At 42.6% G+C, this 22,006-nt stretch overlaps 1 protein-coding gene across 1 annotated transcript in view; it reads right to left on the bottom strand.

Annotated features, from left to right (window-relative positions):
- The window catches only part of adgrv1 (adhesion G protein-coupled receptor V1), a 129,946-nt gene that overhangs the window by 46,350 nt on the left and 61,590 nt on the right, over positions 1-22,006 (bottom strand). Inside the window, exons 78-88 of the mRNA XM_049579190.1 lie at positions 21,375-21,943; positions 20,925-21,188; positions 20,353-20,470; positions 20,068-20,239; positions 19,677-19,919; positions 18,033-18,440; positions 17,072-17,244; positions 16,689-16,935; positions 16,417-16,556; positions 14,201-14,361; positions 13,888-13,988 (exon numbers count right to left, since the gene is read on the bottom strand). Of these exons, the coding sequence (XP_049435147.1) occupies positions 13,888-13,988; positions 14,201-14,361; positions 16,417-16,556; positions 16,689-16,935; positions 17,072-17,244; positions 18,033-18,440; positions 19,677-19,919; positions 20,068-20,239; positions 20,353-20,470; positions 20,925-21,188; positions 21,375-21,943 (2,596 nt within the window). The remainder of the gene's footprint in view (positions 1-13,887; positions 13,989-14,200; positions 14,362-16,416; positions 16,557-16,688; positions 16,936-17,071; positions 17,245-18,032; positions 18,441-19,676; positions 19,920-20,067; positions 20,240-20,352; positions 20,471-20,924; positions 21,189-21,374; positions 21,944-22,006) is intronic.

Raw genomic sequence — 22,006 nt, 5'->3', positions numbered from 1 at the left:
TTCCCTCTACCCCCAACTCCCTCTCCATCCTCTGCTACACCCTTCATTGCTTTTCCTCCTCCTCCTCCTCCTCCTCCTCCCTCTCCTTTCTCCTTCACCTCCCCCTTCTCTCTAACAGCTACCGGTCTGATCTAGCTGGTTCCAGCCTCAGCCTGCACCCTGGGTGTTTCCTCGTATGCCTTTGTTCAGGAAGAGATAAAGCAATAGAAAGGGAGAAAGAGAAATATGATATTATCATTCCATCCTCACTCCCAGTCCCTTCATCAGTTGCTCATGAATGCAACGCCTTTCTATTAAGCAACTTTAGTCCGTATCACCATCAGTCACTCCCATTCTCAGCTGACTAATCCTTGCAACCTTAGCGAAGGCAGCTTAAATATCTCAAATTACATATATATGCATTTATGGCAGCTTTAAATCGAGCAATGTGACTGGCAACAATATTGATTTCAGTGCTGTTCAACAGTATGTGCAGTCATCATCACTCTCCTCACGTGCCGGAGCCTCTCAGTTCAAGTGTGTGTGTGTTATTTATGTGCTGAAGCACACGGGACAGGCAGTAGCAAGAAGCAGGTCACATGGGGATGGCTGATAGGTGGGTTAGTGGGCCACTGTGCGCGGAGAAGGAGGGGAGATAAATAAGGTGATTTAACATTTGCTGACAAGACACACGAGGCTGTTAAAATAAAAATAAGTGAAGACAAAAACAGATGAGCCCAGTCTGAGCCGCTGCATCACGGCTGAGATGGAGGATGATTAACTCTTACTGGTATGAAGTGTGTCACATTTTCAGAGAAACACTTAGGTCTTTAAAAGGGGAACACCTCCTAAATTAAGAATTCCAGTATGTTATTTCCACAGCCAAGGACAGTTTGATCAATATTTGTGAACGTGAACAACTCTCTCTCCAAGCCTCGAACTTGTGATGTCATAGGTATAAAGTCAAGCTTTACTCTATTGTCATGTTCCCAGCACTGAAACAGAAAATGTAACCATATACTGAGAATGTTCCCCTGGGTGCTCTCACTGTCATCTAGAACATCCTGTCTAATTCATTGTCTAGGGCGCAGCTCCAGACTTTATACTCTATGACATGACAAATTTGAGTTTTAGCACTCTGGCTTTCGGATTTGAGAGGGAGCTGTTCATTTTTAATAATATTTTTGAACTGTCTAAGACCACAGGAATAAAATGATATTCCCCTTTACAGGAACCACTGTCGCCATTCTTTCAACATTTCAAGCCTCACTGTACACCTCATTTTACTTTGCATGCGTGCTGATGAGCAACTACCTTCAGTGTTTTTTTACAGCATGTCCGGTTGCTTAAGGTCAGGGTGTAGAAGTAAAGTTCACATGTGTTTTGGGTTGAACCTCAGGCCGAAGCTTACTTGCTGAGCCAGCTGTTTGCAAATAAACACCCACTCCCATTTAGTCTGTTTCACATTCAAACAACCACAACACTGCATGTACATTTGCTTACGTGAGAGCACACTGTCATACAGTAGTGGAGTCTATACGTGCGGGAAGCAGAGAGAGATGATATCAAGAGGCTTTATCACATATTGTGGGAAAAACCGACACACGGGATTCCAAGAATAAAGGATAAGATGAGAGCCTGCAGGTGTCTGAGTGTTAATGTGATGTGGTGTGACGCAGCAAAAAGAGACAGTCAGCACTTTGAAGAGTATGAGGCAGCTGAAACAAGCTCAAACACAGTGTCATAAGTGTCATTGTTGCAAGGCGAGGGAATACGGAAAGCAAGAATATCCCAGATCTGTTTGGTGTAGTCTGAAGCTTTGAAGAAAAAACTAACGACTTGATGCTAATAAGGGATAAAATATTTCCATATTACATTACAAAAGAAGCCAAATAATTGCATATTTTCAAAAGGATCTAGAATCGTGATTTGTTTTAATTTATATTCTCTCATATAATCTGATGTTCTCCATGTAGTGTGCACACTAAATGTAATGGTTATATATTATCCTAATCAGTTCCTATTCAATGAGGGCAGATGTAGATTTAACTAAAAATAAATTTGTGCTGTTGCTGCATCTCCTACAAATGTTCATGCTAAACTCAACTTAGACGATCTCAGCGGCACCACCCACGTTAAGTATATTTACCCTATTAATCCACCACACATTTTATAGATAATCCCTGTCCATACTAACATGCCTGTAAACACTATCACATTAGGCATGTGCCTGCTGTTGTAAGCAGGCAGGAAAGTATGTCAAAAAGTACAACTGGAGATTCTTTTGCTTGGACCAACAATGTTGTGGAACTGTTACTGAAACTAATACGTGAGAATAAGGCTATCAAAATGGCGGACAACATAGACTGGGAGTCGCTGCAAGGTAAATACAACGACATATTAGAACAGTACTGGAAACATTATCCATCGTGAGCGCCCACACAAGAAGGAAGTTCGCCTTTATATAAAAATTTGGCTTGATTTTGTTAACAAAAAAACAAAACAAAACAAGAAATGAGTAGTCATGGCTGTGGTTTTTTCCTGGAAAAGGTCATGTGATAGGGGTGTGACGAATCAGAAGATGACACATCATGACCTTATAAGATCCAATCAGAAAGCAAACATAGGTGTCTGAGTCATTACTTTCAAAAGTCTATGTTTCTGCTCATTCAGACTAAAACACAGAGTTTTTAAACTAAAACGGGGTCAGCAGCGTTTTCAAATGTTTTCTCCCTTGAGTGCTAGGTGTAATCATAGTCATGGGTTTTAAAACTAAATTGTATTGTTGTGGATGTAGCCTTAGCTGTATACCAGTAGGCCTCCTTTTCTTCACTCCCACTTTGCACTTCAGTCAGAGTGTCTGCTGCTGGAAGTCTGCAGCTGCTTTCAATCACAACAGGGCTGCTTTCAAGGAGGCTCTTGAATTTCCTTCCTCAACATCTGGTGTGAACCAGTCTGGAGACTAGACAGAGAACTCTTTGGGCTGCACGGCACGAGACACACGCACATGGATTCATGTGCATACACACAGCTATAAAAACACTGTAGCCAGCTGCTCAAGGTCAGCTCCCTGAACACACAGACTCAATGGGTCTACTTTGCTCTATCACAACCCTCTGTATGTGTGTGTGTGTTTTAGTGCATACATGTCGAGGGTGTGCACCAAGCCACAAATAGACTTAAACGGTGTGCTACGGTTAGACCATTAATCACAGTAAATTTATACTATTGTGGGCCAGTAAATGAAATGGCACAGGGCAAAACATTAAGAAAACATAACCACTGTTGGGTTATACTCACAAATGTTGCTGTGAAAGTACTTTCATGGCTTTCAAAGCCTTTTAGTTACAATGAGATGCACAAAACTTACAGGATTTTTATTCCCTTAATAGCACAAACTGCTTTACATTTTCATGTGTGATCTATTCAGAATCAGAGGCACAGAGAGAGAGAAGGTGTTGTCTGAACACCTTCTCTCTCTCTCTGTGCAAGAGAGAGAAGGTGTTGTCTGAACCAGCAGGTTCTTAACCTTTTGAAACTTGAAAGTGCTGTAAGTAACTGAAGAAAGACAATTGATTGTTCAGTCTCATTTCCAAGTCGTAAAATACCAACACAATCTCATTCCCAGGTTGTCAAATACCACTGCTTTGGGTTGGTGATTTAGTCTACCAATCCAAAGCATCGGTATTTGATGACCTGGGAATGAGACTAAACAATCAAAAGTCTCTCTCCAGAGTTATAAAGCACCTTTAAGCCCACTCCTGAGTGTTAAAAAAATTCAAAGGACCACACTCCCAAATAAATGAGAAAAAAAACATAACATGACAATTTGAAAAAATAAATTGGGCTATATTTAGTAATTAATTTGATCTTTTATATATTTCTGTCTTTACTCTTTTATTGTAAATCTTACTATGCTTCATACTTTATTGCTCTGTAAAGCACTTTGAATTGCCCAAGTGCATGAAATGTGCCATACAAATAAAGCCGCCTTGCCATGCCCATAAATGTGTTATGCCCCTGTCAGCTGTAACTATTGTTTAGGCTCTAAACAACAGGAAATGTGTGTTTCTAACATTTGCACATGTATGCTGATATAATTATGACAGTGGCATGTGAGTTACATCACAATTGAGACTTAAGCCACTCTTGTTCGCAAGAATGCACACACAGCAACCTGTTGCATCACCTCCATATCGTCAGACGGACGAGGGTCGGAAAGCCTACGGAAGCCAACACACACCTACTGAAGCAGCCTCATCCACTGCTGTCCAACAGGACATCGATCCACCAGAGATCCCTTCTGTGCAGATTGGCCGATCTGCAGCAGTTCTCAGTGTCTGTCAATGGGTGGCTGGAAAGCTAATCAATTTGTGAAGAGTCTGATCAAGTTAAACACTCTGTGCTCCATTCATGCTGCTCCTGCACACAAACTCAACTATACACTGTGCTTTAGTACCCCACTGCCAAATTTAGACTTAATCAGAGTAACATCTGTACTATCATGCACTGTATAATGTCCCAGTTGCCCCCCTTCAACTACCATGCACCACCCAGACTAAATGTGCACAATGCTGGAGAGACTCTAGCTACAGTTGTACATATACTGCAAACAGTTTCGCAATTCTGTATCAAGCTACTGAGATAAATCTGCACTAGAGAACTTCTTGACGGTCCGTTCAGCTGGTTGTATACTTGGGGGGGAACGATATTTACAGCGTAAACATCGCTACAGTTAAAATTCAAAGAATAACAGATGGAGGATTTGACTTAAACCGTTTCCTTTTGGACATCAGCGCAGCAGTTTCTTGCTGTGCTCCAAAAAAGGGCCTAGTCATAAAAAGGAGAAGAGCTCAGGGGAGTCATTGATAAGGCACTTCATTCACATCTGCTTTTGAACTTGGCTCCGGCTGTGGAGCTACAGTGACCCCTACAGGTTGGAGTGACCAAGAGAGATGAAGGCTGGGGCTGTTTATGATGCTGAGTGAGTGAGTGAGTGTGTGTGTCTGCGTAGAGTGGAGTGGGTTATGTGAACATACAGCCATCTGTGTATGCTTATGTATATTTGTCCATTCATTAATGCAAGCATATGCATGCGTTTCATAACTATATCATCATGGATCTGGCTCTGTCTCTTGACAATACTGAGAACGACATTTGCGTGTGCATTTATGTGTGTGTGTGTGTGTGTGTGTGTGTGTGTGTGTGTGTGTGTGAGCATATTCACATTAATGTGCTGCAATATTTGCATGTTTGCCTTGCATTTAATGTTTTCTATCCCAGATTTAAGATTCAAACAAAGCTATAAACAAACTGATGAAGTCCACTGATTACAATTTGCTGATAAGCCAAGAACAAAAGACCTTATTATAGATTCAGTTATATTTGATTACCGTTCGCCATTTCCTTCCTCCATTCAACATTTCCTGATTCTTTGAGGAAGTTAGGCGACTCTCATTTTCTATTTTAGGCCATTAAGCTGGCATCACGGAGCTTGCTCAATTCCTCTTTCTCTGTCTTATGTTCCAGTTTGCCAGGCGTGGGAAAAACTCTAAAGGCTCTCGGCAGAAACTTCACAAATAATTGCTTCATGTCAATATAAATATTAATTGTACAATATGGCTGAAAAGAGACAGCAATAACGTGAATATGTTGTGTTGTGTGTCACAAGTGCGAAACATCCTGTTCAGCCTAACCTAAAAACCCAGTGCAAACATCAGGCTGGAATGGCAACATCTCTGACCTCAACAGTTTCAGGGTAAACCATGTTTTCTCTTCTCTAAACCTCCAAGGTTCACTCCACTCTACACACAAACCTCTGCCAAGACAAGCTGTCAGACTCCAAAAATAGAGCAGAATACTGGGGACTTTGACAACTGTAGGCTCCCACCTTGTTTATCATTCACAGTGTCAGCGCCCTGTTTGCTAAAGTCCTTGATGACAAACTGAATCTCGCACAGAATCAGGTAAAAGGTGGCTGCCGCTGTGGCTAACGTTACATTTTAAACTGATATCTGTATGCCAGTACATTCACTACACTTTGGTCTTAAATGTTTAAGTTATGAGCCTGTCAAAATAAAATAAGATTACAGGGATGCCAACAAGTGATAAATGATACAAGCCCTTGACTTGCCACAAGTGATTTTACGCACAGATATCTATCTGCTGATTGTATTACATTTATCCACTGAAGCAGATAATGGATGAGGAGTCAGTGTGTTGCAGCTAAAGGGAAGTAATATGTCACATCTGTTGGATATAGATTTTGTTAATTCAGAGATTCTCTAAGTGCCCAGTGAGTCTTTGCCACTTACATTACAAAAATAACTTATTACACACTGCAGCTGAATCTCCATATTTATGTGAATCTGTATTTAAGGACTTAACACAGTCACTTGTTATAATCTCCTAAAGTGTGTGTGGTTGAAATGTCCCATTACCTCAGAACGATCTTGTAGGATATGGGCTGTGTCACGTCTCACAGCTACCAGACAAGGCAGACAGGAGCTAACTGTGGAGCCCTGACGAAGGTGAACGGCTACTGTGGCCTCCTGTTTCTGTTTACCGTGCTTTTTGTGGAAATAGAGGAAAGTTCATGGAAGTGTTTCTGGGGTCACCAGCTGCTAGGACAACACACATTTGGCAAAAATGAGAGTGTAACTTCCAGAGTCCAGAGAGGAGCAGAAAAGTTTGCCATAGCACAATGTATGGAAAGAAAACTAAACCCATTTACACTGCACTTGTAGATATTAGCAAATTAATATCATAACTGCTTGCAACCTCTGCAAAAAACAATCCAATCGCCAGAAAAATGTTTGCATTGTAAGTTTCTGCAAACCACAGCTCCGTTACAGCTGTAAATATATTAAAACTTTACGCTTCAACAAAGCAGGGGTTAATGTGTGGCAAGATTTAGGCACAAGAACCACTTTTTTATGGTTAGGAAAAGATCATATTTTGGCTTAAAATCCCTGGTTCTGGCGGCACAAGCCCAGCTGGAAAAGCAGCAATGTCTTAGTACAAAAACAACTACTTTCTGTGGCACTCTTCCCACTGATAAAGCAGCAACTGGTCGCTAAACAACACCCATGTTTGGGAGCTAAAAGGCTGCTGGAAAAAAGGTTTTGTGGTTTCTTAGTCACAAATAGTGGTCTGCAGCTTGGCAGACATCCAGCTTTGGTTGCATCCACCGTAACTTCCACCTCCTGATGCCAAAGTGTGGCAAAGGCTGACAAAAACACAGTGAATGCTGTTATAGAATATGGCAAAATCTACACAGCTAAATGTCATTATCTCCTTATTATATTAACTACAGAACAAAGTGAGCTTATGACTGAACATAACCAGTTTAATAATACCAGTTTACCAAGGAAACTCTACTTGACTGACAAGTAATGGCTTGTTTAGCATAATGTTGGATGTGCATGTGTGCACGTTTTATCCTGAAGGCAACCTAATGATGTAATTCAGACAGGACTAATGTCTAACCGCCTTGGTAGATAAATAGCTACAATGATTCAAGAATAATTGCTGCCTTTGTGCAACAGTACATGGGTGATGGTTACAGAGGATGGTTACATATTTATAATAACACAGAAGAATCTGATGAGTGTACACGGTGTGTAAAGTGAGTGCTTGCAACTTGATTGACAAATTCGTTGAACCTTGCTCTATATCCTCAAGAAAGTGATGAAATAAGTTGTACATGATGAAGAGAACGTCAGTGTGAAAAGACTATCAACGGATTTTATGGAATGATAATGTGTAACTATTGTGTGAAAGTGGTTAGTGCACAAACTACAAAATGATTGCGCAGTAGGTTGTGTGCTACAGACAGTCTGCGTGTCCCTTTCAATAATGCCGATGTTTTGTGGGAAATATATGCACGTTCGATAGGCCTCAAGGATTGACGCAATGTGTTCTTGTGAGAAACACTGTAAACATAACTGTGTTTACAACAAAACTCCACAGGGGACTTTTGAGCACTAGCAGTCATTCCATTGTTGATTATGTGATTACACTTTGACATAAATGGTCCCAACAGACATGCCGATGTTTGGTGAGTCTCTGCGAATACGTCTAGTGTCTGTAACCAGCTTAGGGACAAGCAACGTGAAAATGTCATCACTGGTCAAACTGATGAGTCACACAGGATGTGCCACTTCCACAGAGACAGAGAGGGAAGGAGAGGGAGAGTCTGAGTAAGGCAGTCTTTTCTGCAGCTCATAATGTAACAGCACCCAGCTAAGCCCAGCAGCAGCCAGAATGATAACGGAGACAGGGAATAGAAACAGGGACATTACTCATCATTTTGTGAAATAAAGGTTGGGTGAAAGGAGAAAGGAAAAAGCCAGAGGGGCAGAAAGACAGATGAAAGCAAAACAGGAAAATTAAGACATGAAAGAGAATATACAAGCAAGCAAATTAGCAAAATTTAGACTCATTTTCAGTGGCAGGCAAAAGAGACAAGGTCACAGTGAAGTGAGCGTTGGAGGAGAGATGCTGCTGACTTAAACGGAGCCGGATCCGATGAAGAAGAGAGGAGGCAGGGTAACACTAGGCACAAGGTGTTGGACCAGCCAGTGGGACGTAATGTGAGTCTCTCAAGAGGCCGCCTTCACCTCTCCACTGTCCTGTCTACACATACACACACACACACACACACACACACACACACTAACACCGACCCTGACTGCTGATACACTATACCCTTCCATCACTTGCCTGCCATTAGCTCGGGCTGACAGACAGTAAAGAGCTTAGAACTGCATTAAAATCTTATCAAGGACATGCCATATACTTTATCTGAGGAAAATATTCAAATAATCTGCTGTCTTTGACTGGATGGAAGAAGGAATAATCAAATTCCATGTTTTGCTTCCTTGTCCATTTCGCCTTCTTACTGTGCTCCCAAACACTTGTGGGAATAAGCACAGAGCACGATAAGATAGGCACCCTCTCTGACGTCAACTAGAGAATTAGACCCACATGGACGCACAAAAAAATCTCCCTGTTTATTGATTTAATGATTGATTGTCATGATGGGAACAGATAAACTTCCTCAGGAAAAGCGGTCGGTCGCTCACTTCATTTATAAAGACTTGTGTTGATCTTATGTTCTACAGCCAAGGACACGGTAAGGTCTTGGATTACACAATCAGACATCCCCTTTCCTGGAGGGCTGAGAAACTGCATGCACGCTCCTCCAAAACCTAACCCCAGCACCTCCCCCCACCCCCACGCACACGCACACAAACACAGACACTCATTAGACTCTGACGACAAACAGGAACTTTAAGGAATCCTGTCAGCAATCAGACACCCTCTTTATTCTGCTCAGATACTGGAAGTGAGGGTAGTGGGTGGTGTATGGGGGGGTAAAAGTTAATGTTTATCCGTGTGTGTGTGTGTGTGTGTGTGTGTGTGTTTGTGTGTGTCTGTGGAGTGAGGCGCAGACGTCTGAATGCTGGATCCCGTCCCAGAGCTAACAGGAAATCCTTTATAACCAGAGCTAAGAGTCACCTAAACAGCTCCCAGATACTGGAATACAGCACTGGGACCTACTGGGGTAAACACTTCACTGAGAGTCTGTGTGTGTGAGCGTTGTCTGGGGTGTGGAGGGCTGTTTAATTACAATGGATGAGAAATTAAATTGTGTTTTGTTTGCTATAGAGATGGAGACCAGACTTTCCTTTCCCACGTCGGCACCTGGATACGTGTGTGTAAGCAGTCACACATCTGCGAAATCCTGTTCCTTCTTTGACCAGGCTGAAGCATTTTAAATGAAATATACTAGAGCCTTTTGCTTAAGGGCTTTGGAGTACAGAGTCAAGATGCTGGACAGGGCGTTGCTGAGGAAACTGTCAGTTATGGCTAAAAGCAATTAAGTTAATAAAATTAGAAATAATTTTGTTTTGTTCCTTTCCTTTAGGATGCAAACCACTGTTTTCAAAATGGGATGATGAAGCGCCCTGGAAGCTGAAAGATGAGAAAACGAGATGGAAGCGGTGCAAATAAAAAGAGAAATGAAACCATCAGCCATCTAGTTGTGTCTTTAAGGCCTCTAATCCATCAACTTTGTGACCCTGCTGTCTGTGTTGTCACTGATTTATGTTTTGGTAAAATGAACGCAGACTTATGACGGTAGTGATCTGTCCCCTGCAGACACAGCAAAATTGCATGAATATTGATTGAAGAATTTACAATTTGGTCTTTATTTAGCATATAACTAGTCCGGATCAAAACATGGAACATAGAAAAGTACAATTTGTTTCATTTGATGGACTTACAATGTCCGAGAAACATAAGACAAAGTGTCACTTAAAAAGAATACTCTTGGTTTTATTTGTAAAACATTTGTTCAGCGCAGCGTATGTGGACAGAAATAAAGAAAAACCTACAAAAACTTGCAGGTACATTTGCAAATATAAAGGCTGTGCGTACACACTCAAAATCCCATGCACATTAACAAACTTACACACGTATGACCAGGTGAGGTTTACCTACATAGTACATATGCACTGGGTAAATTTCCACTCTACACAGACAATCTTCAGTTGTCTTGCAGAGGGGAGGACAAAACGCTGGCCAGAGACTGTCACTGCACAAAGTCTGATGTGACACACACACACACACACACATACGCACATGTGGTGGATGGGACGAATCTCTTAGTTGAACGTCTGACGTCTACATCATTGTCAGTGGCCGCGCCCTGTCACCCCGTGTGTGTGTCTTAATACCAAAACCAGATCAGTTTGACCCTTCCACATGTTCTGCAACCCACTTCTATATCTGAAACACTGTTAAACCTTAAGCTATCTTACTGAAACAATGTAAGCCTACAGAACATATCTAATACTGTGTAGTCTAAGCACTTCCCCCCATCCTATAAACTACAGCGACTAACTTGTTGTGTGTTTGGTGGCCCTACCGACTGACCAATGAATACAATATGTGCATTATGAATAGATGTGCTTTTTTTTATTATACTGCCCGCAGTTGCCTGGAAGAGGGGCAAATCTGAGGATGACATAATACATGATGTCTGAAAACAAGGAGATGAAACTTTGTAGGTATAATTATTTACAAATTTAGCACCGATCTCATGTAACTCTGTTCCTCCTTCGATCCTGCAAACACACTCATCTTCCTCTCTTGCTTGTTTTGCCTTCCCTTCGTTAGTGGTGTAACAGCCAAATGTACTGCCGTTGGTGCCCTCACGTCTGTGACATATTCTAACTAGATACTATAGAGCTAACAGGGATGTCAGCCAGAGTACTGAGACAGTAAGACAATTAAAAACTACCTAAATTGAACCACAAGCCTCCACCGTCTTTATGCCCTAGACCTGCTCTCAACTCTCAGACTCTCACAGAGGCTCAGGATATTACTTTGGTTCTTTCTAGCTGACTGTAGCTGTAGCAGAGAGGATAAATCAAACTGGCAGCTTTAATTTTCTCCCCACAGAGGGCAGCGTCAGTGACTAATTACAGCCCAGCCACCACAGATGGAGAGCCTGTTCTGTCAGAGGTGGTTGGAAGTGGACCTGACAGTTCAAATCAATGGTGAGGCGCAAGCACGGCTGAGACCCACAAGTTCAGGAAACGTTTCTGTCACTAATTACATCTCTTCTATCAAAGATGGAAGATCTTTGGCCTTCATACGGAAATTGGACACTAATCGTTTCCTAATGCCTACCTTTGACTGTTAATACAAAGCTGAGATGCATCCTAAATTCAAAAAGACAAAAGTTCAACTGCACTGGAGGATTGGCTTTAAACTATTAACGACATGACTGACCGGTGTGGTGCTGTACAACAGTTACAGACTCAGTTTTATACCAAGATGTGGATTCAGATAAATCCTCACAGATATCTGAATGTCCTTAAATAGACCACAATGGTGATTTGGTTCTGTGGTTAGTCAGTGTGACACTCTAAGGCCATTACATGCTGGTTAGACTTATTGACGTCAAACTGCAAACCCCAGATGCATCACAAATATGAATTCATCTTTACAGTGCTTTTAAAAGTGCAATTTCACGTGAAATGAAGTGAACATTAATAGTCTGTATCCCAAGGGCAGCATTCATTTTGTTTGCTGTCATTATTGATTTATATGATGTGATTTTTTTCTTGAGAAGTGCCCGAATATCCTTTAGCCTTTAAATCCATCATCTGAGCTTACTTTCAATGCAGATCGACTTCAGTACATTAATTTTGGCGTGACAGCATTGCTTTATGATTTCTCGTGTGCTTAACCACTGGGGGAAACAAAATGGAACTAGGAAAACGTAGTTTGTCAGACAGAATGCAGACTGAACCCTGTCAGGAACAGAAACTAAAAAGTCTGACCCACAACTTTCTGTTTCCTTAAAGTTATTGGAACCTCTTCGTAAAGTTCCATCAACAACAAGGGAAGTGTGACAACATTTTTGATGCTGGGAGGCAGATGATTTCCGAAAGAACCAAAGACAACACTGAATCGTGAGAACAACTTCATATTTTAGAATTAAGTCCACCGCATAAATCACTTTGTCCATGCATGTTTCATTAACAATGAAGAGTGAGTCACTAAGGCAGTCTTCAGTCTTCGTGATTGACCTACTTATTTGTTTGGCAACAAGAACACCGGATAGATAAGCTCCAAATAAATAAGCTCCCATGCACTTATAGAAAAGGGAACATGTGTTTTTTCTATTTCTACTAAGCCATCTCAGATCTGGGACAAAATGCATACCTAAAGTGAAGACAATGACGTCATTGGTCTATTTTAATTCAGCACATCCTGCACTGTGAGCCCATCATTATATCCAAAATATTCCCAGCAGTAACAGACGACCACTTAGAGGGTACATCTTAATACCAGAGCGCACATTCAGTCAGGCCTTTAGTTTGACTGTCTGGAATCCAACCAGACCTTCATCGACTGGCCTTGACTAGAAGGCCACAGATGCACACCCGTGTATTTTATAAACTATAGCACAATCTCAGACACGTGCACGTCTGAGGAAGAAGGCCTTAACATGCAGTACAGTACCAACAAAGAACAGAACAGGACGGAATTTTCCATCCAAAACCCTTTCAGGTTCAGGGGCTCTGCCTGGGCCATAAACCGGTTGAGCCCGAGGTGGTTAGCCCCCAACGACAGTCTGCTTTAGTAGGGGCTCGTGTTTGTCAACCAAAGAGAGGGGGGGACCAGTGGAAAATTACCAGTCCCGCACTCCCTCACGCACACACACATGCACACATACACACACATACGTGGTGACCAGCTGAGAGACTAACCTGCAGCCACATATCTATCTCGCTCATTGCTTATGTGACAGCTTGCGTTTTTAATGGGCCAGGGTGCGGGGGGCATGGTTGCGTTGTCAGGACGCGCCGGCCCGCAAGCTACGCAACCAATGACATTCGATAATGTGTGTTCACATCTATGCACATTTCCAAGAAAATAATGTGACATGTCTGGTGGCTAGTAAGAAGGGTTGGTAGCATGCAGTGTGTGTGTGTGTGTGTGTGTGTGTGTGTGTGTGTGTGTGCACTCTCAGTTTAAAATATTCTAGTTTAAAGCAGTACATATATGTGTGTTTTTTATGTTTCTGTCATTGTCAAAGGGAAGTTTTGTGCTACACACACTGTAGTTGTGTTAATGTGTGTGAGCTACTGATTCATACAGCACAGGGAGATGAATGCCTGTATAACACTTTGCAAAGGTTCCCTATCCATCTGCATTTAAGAGCATATAGAGAATCTGCAGATACGATTAGATGAAAATGCCAATGAAAGTGATGCAGAAGATGTGGGAGTATGAAGATCTGAGCCAGCATAAACAGTGAATTGTGGGTGTTAATGCTCATTGTAAAGCATCATAGTATGACATATAACGTGAGCAGAACTGTATTACCTGGGTTCCAAGGCAGCCCACCATCATGTGAGTGAGCAGTTTGGCAGCAAACATGGGGAAACGGGAGCACAGCACATGGGAAATAATGGCCAAGGCAAAGCCTGAGAAGGGAAAATTGGAAGACATGGAACCAACATTAGTGTTAGATAAGCAAATGCTTAATATAAGTCAGCGGTGGCTATTTATAACAATGTGGGCGGATTATGGAAGGTATGTTCCAGGGGGACAGCTAAAGCTGAAGTGGGTACACAGGAAAAAAAACATGGGAAAACAACATTAAAAAGGGAAGACAAAGGGAGAGTGCGTTTTGTACCTGAGATGCAGATAAATCCGGAGGCATAGAAAGCGTCGTTGTAGGATGCAAGAGTGGCAAACTCTGCGTAGGCCGTGTAGATAGACAAGTGGGAGCAGGCACATTCCACATAGTTCCCACTCTCTTTCACAACCCTGCAGTACTGACCATCTGATGACCAGCTAGAAGAGAGAGGAGGGGAGAGGATGCAGGATGATAAGAAACTACTGTTAAAACAGTGTATAGTGGTTCCCAGTGGTTCCAAACTGGTGGGTCGCGGTCCAAAAGTGGGTCGCAGGTGTATTCTGAATGGACGGCAAGTGTTGTGTAACTTGCAAATGTGTCAAGTTTGTAAAAAACACAGTCTATTTTGAAGTACAATGAATTTCCAGCACAGAGCTTTTATTCTGAAGTGTCTTTTCCTGCTGTGTTGTGAATGACTAATGGACAGCTATATAACGGAGACAGAAAACTCAAGTATGATGCTGAATGTATTAAACTGTATGGACCTGGAACAATGACTATGGAGAAATCTGGACACCATGGCTGGACCAGTTGGGAACCACTGGTGTATAACAAAAGACAGTCAAGGTAACGAGTGGCAACCTCCGCACCTGAAAAACTAAGCCAACATAGAAGTGCCAAAGAGTGCAGTTCCTCTAATGGCCACATGAGGCTGTTTCTAAAAGTGAGTCGATCCTTTAGACCCCCATGTTAAAATGACCAAGTTTACAGCGGAAATAAACATGTTTACAGCCTAGCACAGAAACTGTTTTGGTCTCCACAGCTAATTTCCCCATTCATGACAACTTTACGGGTGTTAATGTTTATATAACTGAAGGCTAAATGTTATGCATCATGAAGGGTGTGCTCGCTTTGAGCAACAGGCTGTCTGCAGATAGTGTTCTTGGCTTTTCCGTCAGATCCACCCCTCGCTCCTCCACAGCACCAGACTCTTGTCAAAATGTGGTCACTTTCGACTCCAAACAAAAAGCAAGATGCCGATGGTCGAAATGCCAAACTTGTGGCTTCAAAATGGGAGTCTACAAACCGATGGGTAAAGTCATGCTTGTCAATTATTTTTATAGTCTATGAATGAGTCTAGTGTGTCTGAGTCTCATTCCGCCCCACAGACACTACACGTTACATTAACATAAGCATCTATCACAATGCGTTGCATTAACGCACATCTTAAGGATTATCATCTCTGTACATTGCACATATTCTCTATACTTTATATAGTGATCTTTTGTCCATTCATGCACAAAATGTACAGCTCTTCATTTCATCACATCATTTTTTAATATTTATTTCATTATTACAATGAACCTGATTCTGATTCTGATCATGTTTATGTCCAGTTTTCTCCCTGGTGTTTTGGCTTCTTTGAGAGTTATCTGCAGTTACCTTTACCTTTCAAATATGCTGTGTGATGTTGTCATTGTGGATTTGGTTGCAAAACCAACAGACAGGAATTGGATGTACAGGGTTTAAAAAGCTAAAAAAAACCAACAACCCTCCTCTCTTACATTTTTTATTTCGACCTTCTATTCACAGCGAGAGTCATACTGCAACATTGACCTTTCCCTGTCAGTGACTTTGCTTCTCACTCTCCACCTTTTACTCTCCCTTCATATCTGTTCTCTCATCTGTTTTCTTTTCCGCAATACATCGTCCAAGTAGCAGTTCCGGCCAAACCGAACCTGCCAATTCTTAACTTGTAACAGAGTGTTCCAGCCAAGTCCCATTCCATGCCCCAGGAATGTCCTCAACAGACTGGCTCCGAGTGGAAGGATTCAGCGTGTAGCACACTGAATGTGAAGATATTAAACAGAATGATGTGATTCCCCTGTGGCCACAGAGAGGCCTTACTGAGAGGCTGCACTTGGACTTTTGCCCTTCACTTAGCAAACCGGTCTCATTCACGCAATAAGTGTGAGGATGACAGACAGAGGTGAGCACGGGGTGAGAGCTATAGATAGTTATAAACTGATATCATTGTCAGAGAGGCTAAAAATGACTCAGCTGAGATAAATAACAATTGGCGTAAGAAGAACAAAGTTTCAATTGGCATACATCACAATAAACAACCTCAGCCACTGATATGACCATGTAATGCCGAAGAAATCCTGCTCATATCACCAAGAATAGAAACATTTTCAGGGTCAGCTTGCTGTTATAACTTAACTAAGGATGGCTGAGCATGCATCAGAGCTGGTGTGTTTGTGGTAGATTACCTTGCAGTGGTCTGGTTCCAGAGCAGGCACAGAGACCGTCCTGGTTTAATTTGCTGACCAGAGGTGTGGATACGATACACCACCTCAATGCCATCCTCTAGGGGTCGTGACCTTCGGTCCTGGAGGCTGGCTGAGAACACCTAGACACATACAAAACAAGAGAAGAGGCTTCGGCTGAGGAACAAACTTAAAAAGCAATGTCTAGTTTATACTGGAGTAACACTGCCACCTGCTGTTCTTAATCAAGTTGGACTATCTCAGTGCTTCCTTACCTTCCCATTCAGAGCAGTATTTGTATCATTGGTAAGAAACCAGTGCTCAGTTCTAAACTCAGTCAGCTGAATCCGGCTGAGGTTGCCGCAGTCAGCAGTCGGGACTGCTGGTACTGGCAGCAAGGTGTCTGGCAGCTGGAAGAAGTCTGCGTTACGGCCCCTGAATTTGTGTCCATTGATCTGTGTGGGGTACCACTGGAAGGCAGAGATGGTCATATACGGACATGTTTCCACGATGGTACCCCTTCTGGAGAAATCACACAAAGAAAACAGTTATAATATCATGCATGGAAACCTTGCAAATAATATTTCAAAGTATAATCCTTGGTGTTTTGATGCAACACACTCCCACTCTTCACTCTTTTTGAGAAAGGGACACTCACATCTCACATTGGCTTTGTGTGAGGAGGGAGAATGCAAATCGCTCAGCCACCTCAGCAAGGTGGCTGAGGCCTCGGGTGTCGACTCTGCTGGGATTGGCCAAGGCACACAGCATGTCGTAGGTCAAATTACGGCTACTTTCCTGAAGAGGTGTCCTCTCTGCCTCTGCAAGCACCTGGCTCAGAGGAAACAGAAATAGAGAGGGACAGAAAAAATTAGTAACAAAATATTGAGAAACAGTTTGCTCTGCCCTTGTTTGCATGTTTATCCCTCTGATATACTCTATGTGTGATCTGCACTTAAGTGCCGTTCTTATCTCATCCACCCCTCCTGGCTCTGTCACTGTCACTTCCCTTGGTTTAGGCCTTAGTGTCATGCAGCTTTTATCTGGATTTAATGCCACCTTCTCTGTACTGTCTCCTTCGTGTCTCTTACTCTCGGTGCACTCCCACGCATCTTCATGCTGTGTAACTCAATCCTGCTGTCTCTACTCTTTCCTCCGTCCCCCGCAAACCTCCTCGTATTAAATTACAGTGGTGTCTCCGCTTGTCTGGGGGCTGAGAAAGCCCAATATGTAGACTCTAACATCAGAGCAACATGCTGATAGCAGTGCTCATGCAAAGTGACAACTGAGACCTTTTCAGATGACAAACTGGTCCTTAGATCTGTCAGAGGAGTGAAGTGCTGGTGATGTATGCCCTTAAGCGCAGATCTGTCTGACACAGACTACTACATTGACTCAGAGGTTTCAAGTGGTGAAAAATAAAAAAATTATACAGAGGCATTCCAATATTCAAAAATCCTATATGATATCTAGTTTGATTGCCTGATATTTATATTGTGAAGCAGCAGATAGAATAGTTAGGTATGGTGTAATATCACAGTTTCATCTTCTCCTCCTGCTTAAATAAAATTGGCTGTAATCCAGGAAATACTTTTGTCCCCAGTTTCCAACCCTCTCACCTTCCCCAGAGCTTCGAGCACAGCAGTCATCTGCTCACGAGTGAGCTGTGTAGAGACCTTATCAATCAGTCCTTGGAGCACCTGGTTCAATATAGTTGAGTCAAGAGGCTGATGTAATTGGTCCAGTAAAAGCCAAACAGCTGCCGTTGCTGCATTTGACACCAGAGTCACATTAGCGACCCCGAACTGAGGGTGCACTCTGGCTCCCCCTGTAGCATTGTAGAGCTCCACCTGGAAGCGCTTCGGTGTGGGCAGTGATGAGGCGAGGTCAGGTGTGAGGCGAATGACCAATGATGTGTTACGCTGGCCCACAGCAAAGGTTATCCTACCCTCCTGTTTAATGAAGTCCATCCCAGCTTTAGCAGGATGGATTATAGATGGGCCCACTATCTCTTCTCTGGGGAGCTCCTAGAGGAAAAACAGAAATGTTTCGAGTTGGATGGAGTCATGTTAATCAGGACTGTTTGGCAGAATAAACCTGCAAGATCACACATATACCCACACAAAGTAAAATAAAATTAAGTCAACAGAGAAAAACAAAAAAATGTACATCAGACTGCTTTAGACGATTACAGGGACAACTGGTAAACAGCGTCCATATGGTCTGCATGTGCAGCGCATATAGATGAGTAAAGCTGACCATGTTGTGGGAGCATAATATAAACCAAAGGGAACTGGGCTCTGACTTTGCATCAAACCTTTTGTCTCACAATATGCTCTAGTTCTAAGAGTTGAAAGCAGATGACCTGACCATGTGTCTCAGAGAGGTTTTTGATTTCTGTTCACTGTCCACTCGACACTCTCTTGCTTTGATCTCCATTATCAAACAATGAGAAAGCCAGTGAATACTTTATGACCCTGAACTAAATGTAGCCGAGATATTTCTAATCCGGATACCTCAGAGAAAGAGTGGGTGGCATCGAGATCAAAGAGGTGAGAAGAGAAGGAAACATTGTTCATAAGCAACATAAAAAGACCTGTGTATCAGGATCATCATATCATGCAAAGTTGGTGCATCTGGTGTGTGTCCTTCTAGCATTTCTGCATTACAATTAGAATTTAACTATGACTCATTTTTACTCAAAACTGCTCTTAAGAAGTGTCCCAGTTAAGAATAAGTGAGCATAAACAACTCCTATTCATGCTTTTAATGTTCCCAAGTTTGTTTCATGTGGAAAACAAGCGAGAAAAAAATGACGCCTTGAGTCAGACAATCAAGTTATCAAGTTTTTAAAACTAGCCTCAAAAAATGAAAAGACTTATGTGTGCTGAAACCTATGATGAATAACGTCAACAAAACCAGATCAGACAGGGACAGACAGTCATCCTTCAGGTATCACAAGGGATGCAGAAAAATTAGTTTGAAATCATATTGACTTAGATTAAAATTAGATATCCTGCTACACAGAAGAACACTTCCAAGGCAACAATGAGTGCTTCCAATAAATAAGTCAAACATCAGTGTTAAACAAAAAATTCAACCACTTACAAAATCTGTTTCAAGCATTTGCACGGTGCGTGTTTGTATGCATTTGTATGTTTTTTACTGTGCGCACATGTGCCCAATTGTATTCATATGCATGTATGTGTGCCATTAACAGTGTATGCATGTGCTTTATTACTCTACGTCTGTTTGTTACTTACCAGTGTGCGATACTGGACAGACATGACCGAGGCTGTGCTTGCTCGCCTGTAGACTTGGAGACTGAGCCTGGTGGTCGTCAGGGTGGCGATGGGCAGTCTGTGGCCCACGGCAAAGTACATAATGCCCTGTGGATCGTCGCTTTCTGCCAAGGTGATGTTGGCGAAACGGGTGGTCTCGTTAATTGTAGCTCCAGCACCCACCTGGTAAATCTCCACCAAGAACCATGCCTGCTGCTCTGGTTCCTACGGCAACACAGATAGTTGCTTTAATAGCATTTCTTATGAATACACAGATACATTTATAATCTATCTGTGCACTGTACAACTTGGCAGATTTCAAGGTCAGCAAGATACCAACTGCCTTCACAAGGATCCTCTGCCTCTCCCTCACCTCATCATCCTGGACCTCCACAGCGAGAGCACAGATTATCTCTCCTCTCCTACACAGCGCAATTCCTGAGGTCTGCACCAGCTCTCTGGTTAGGTTGACTCCATTGTTGACAAGACTAAGAGCTGCCTTGCTGAAGGTAACTCTCCAGAAGACCTGCAAATCCTCGAAGGCTCTGAACAGAGGGAGAAATAACCTGTTACCTAACTACAAACCAGAAAACTTCTTGGGAGGCAAGATGTTGTATTTCTTAAATTAACAGCAAAAAAAAAAAAAAAGTTTTATTACCTGTTTTCCTGTCGCTGCAGATAAAGGAGAGCAGTTCTGTTCTCTGAATCCTCATCCAGAACTTGGCCCATCAGAGAATTAAGACTAAACCCTACAATGCCGTTATGGACGTCGCTCCCTGGTATGAATAGATAAAGAGAACAAAACAGAAACAGAGAAAAACAGAGATGGAGAGTACAAATTAATGTCCTCATAACCTCACAATTACATATTAATATATTTTCTAATCAATCATACATGCAGAGTAATCAAATAATCTGCCCACTGCAGTGATTATGTGAGAAGGGAGGACCAAAATAGCAGCTGGAGAGTAATACAGTGGTGACCTAATGCAAATCAAATGGCATTAGTGAAACCGGAGAGGAACACTGAATCACTTATTGAGATAACAAACACATGTCTGCGGGTCCACTAGATTAGATCCAAAAGACACACTAGGGGATAATTAAGAGCTGTAAATAGAAGGAGACAGAGTCCAGAATAGATACCAACAAATAAATGATGTTGCATCAATTTATTTGCTAGAACACACTGTGACGGAAACAGTAATAAATGCGATTTATTTAATTTACCAAGGATGGTAATCTTGGCAAAAGCTCCAAAGCCCTGGTATGGGCTGTCTGTGATTTGCGCTCCTCCCTCTGGATCACTGAGGTAAATGAAGAATACTTCCTGTCCCTCGGGCTCTGAGTCATCCAGGATGAGGAGGATAACCTCTGTCTCATTCTGACCAGGCTGAAGAGACACTATGGTGGACTCCAAGCGGAAGTCCTGTTCCTCCTTTGCGAGGGCCCCAACAGGATCCAGAGTGAAGGGAGGAGGTGTTGTACTTCCATCTAGATAAAAATGCACAGAAGCACAACTTAAACCAAAACTGTAGACATCACAGTAAATCACAATATATACTACAATGGAGCATTAAAGGAATGCATCATGTAACATGGGGTGAGTACAGATATACAAATGGCAATGTGTAGGGTGAAATATTCCTTCAAAAGCAGTGCTACAAAACAAACACACACCTCCATATGCTTGGACCCGAACTCTCACAGCCCCAACCACGCTGTCAGACCTGCGCACCCTCAGAACCACCCTCCGCTCTTGCTGGGTCTCCTCATCTCTGTCCTCAGGTACCTGCACCACCCCAGGTCCAATACTCAGCACTCCTCCGGTCACATCACTAGCCAGGATGGTGACAGTAGCCACACTGTGCTGAGGGTTGAGTCGAGGAGAGGTATCTGCCCAAGCTAAATCTGGAGTAAGGACCTGAACATCTGTAAGGTTGACGTGAAAGTACTCATCAGCCTCTGAGAGGGAGTCGTCAAGTATTGAAAGGCTGAAGGAAGTGTTGGTTTGGCGAGGTGAGTCAAAGACCAAACGGCCGTCTGGCACTGCAACAAAGTCATTTCCTGCTGCTGCACTGCCTGCTACTGTTGTGTAGGACAGGCGGGTGCTGTTGCTGCGTGAACCGTAGAGTCTCTGAACATACAGTGTTATAGTTTGAATGTCCTCTGCAATGACCAGCTGGCGGGAATCAGGGGCAAACTGGTAGATTCCCAGTGGCTCCACTTCTGCCACAGTATATCCCGACCTGTGTAGGGAGACATCGGAGTGAGGCTACATTTGACATCTATGTGAATTGTATTCATAATAG

This window comes from Epinephelus fuscoguttatus, linkage group LG6, assembly GCF_011397635.1.
Source record: "Epinephelus fuscoguttatus linkage group LG6, E.fuscoguttatus.final_Chr_v1".
Lineage (NCBI taxonomy): Eukaryota > Metazoa > Chordata > Actinopteri > Perciformes > Serranidae > Epinephelus > Epinephelus fuscoguttatus.
This window is presented reverse-complemented; position numbering and strand designations above follow the sequence as displayed.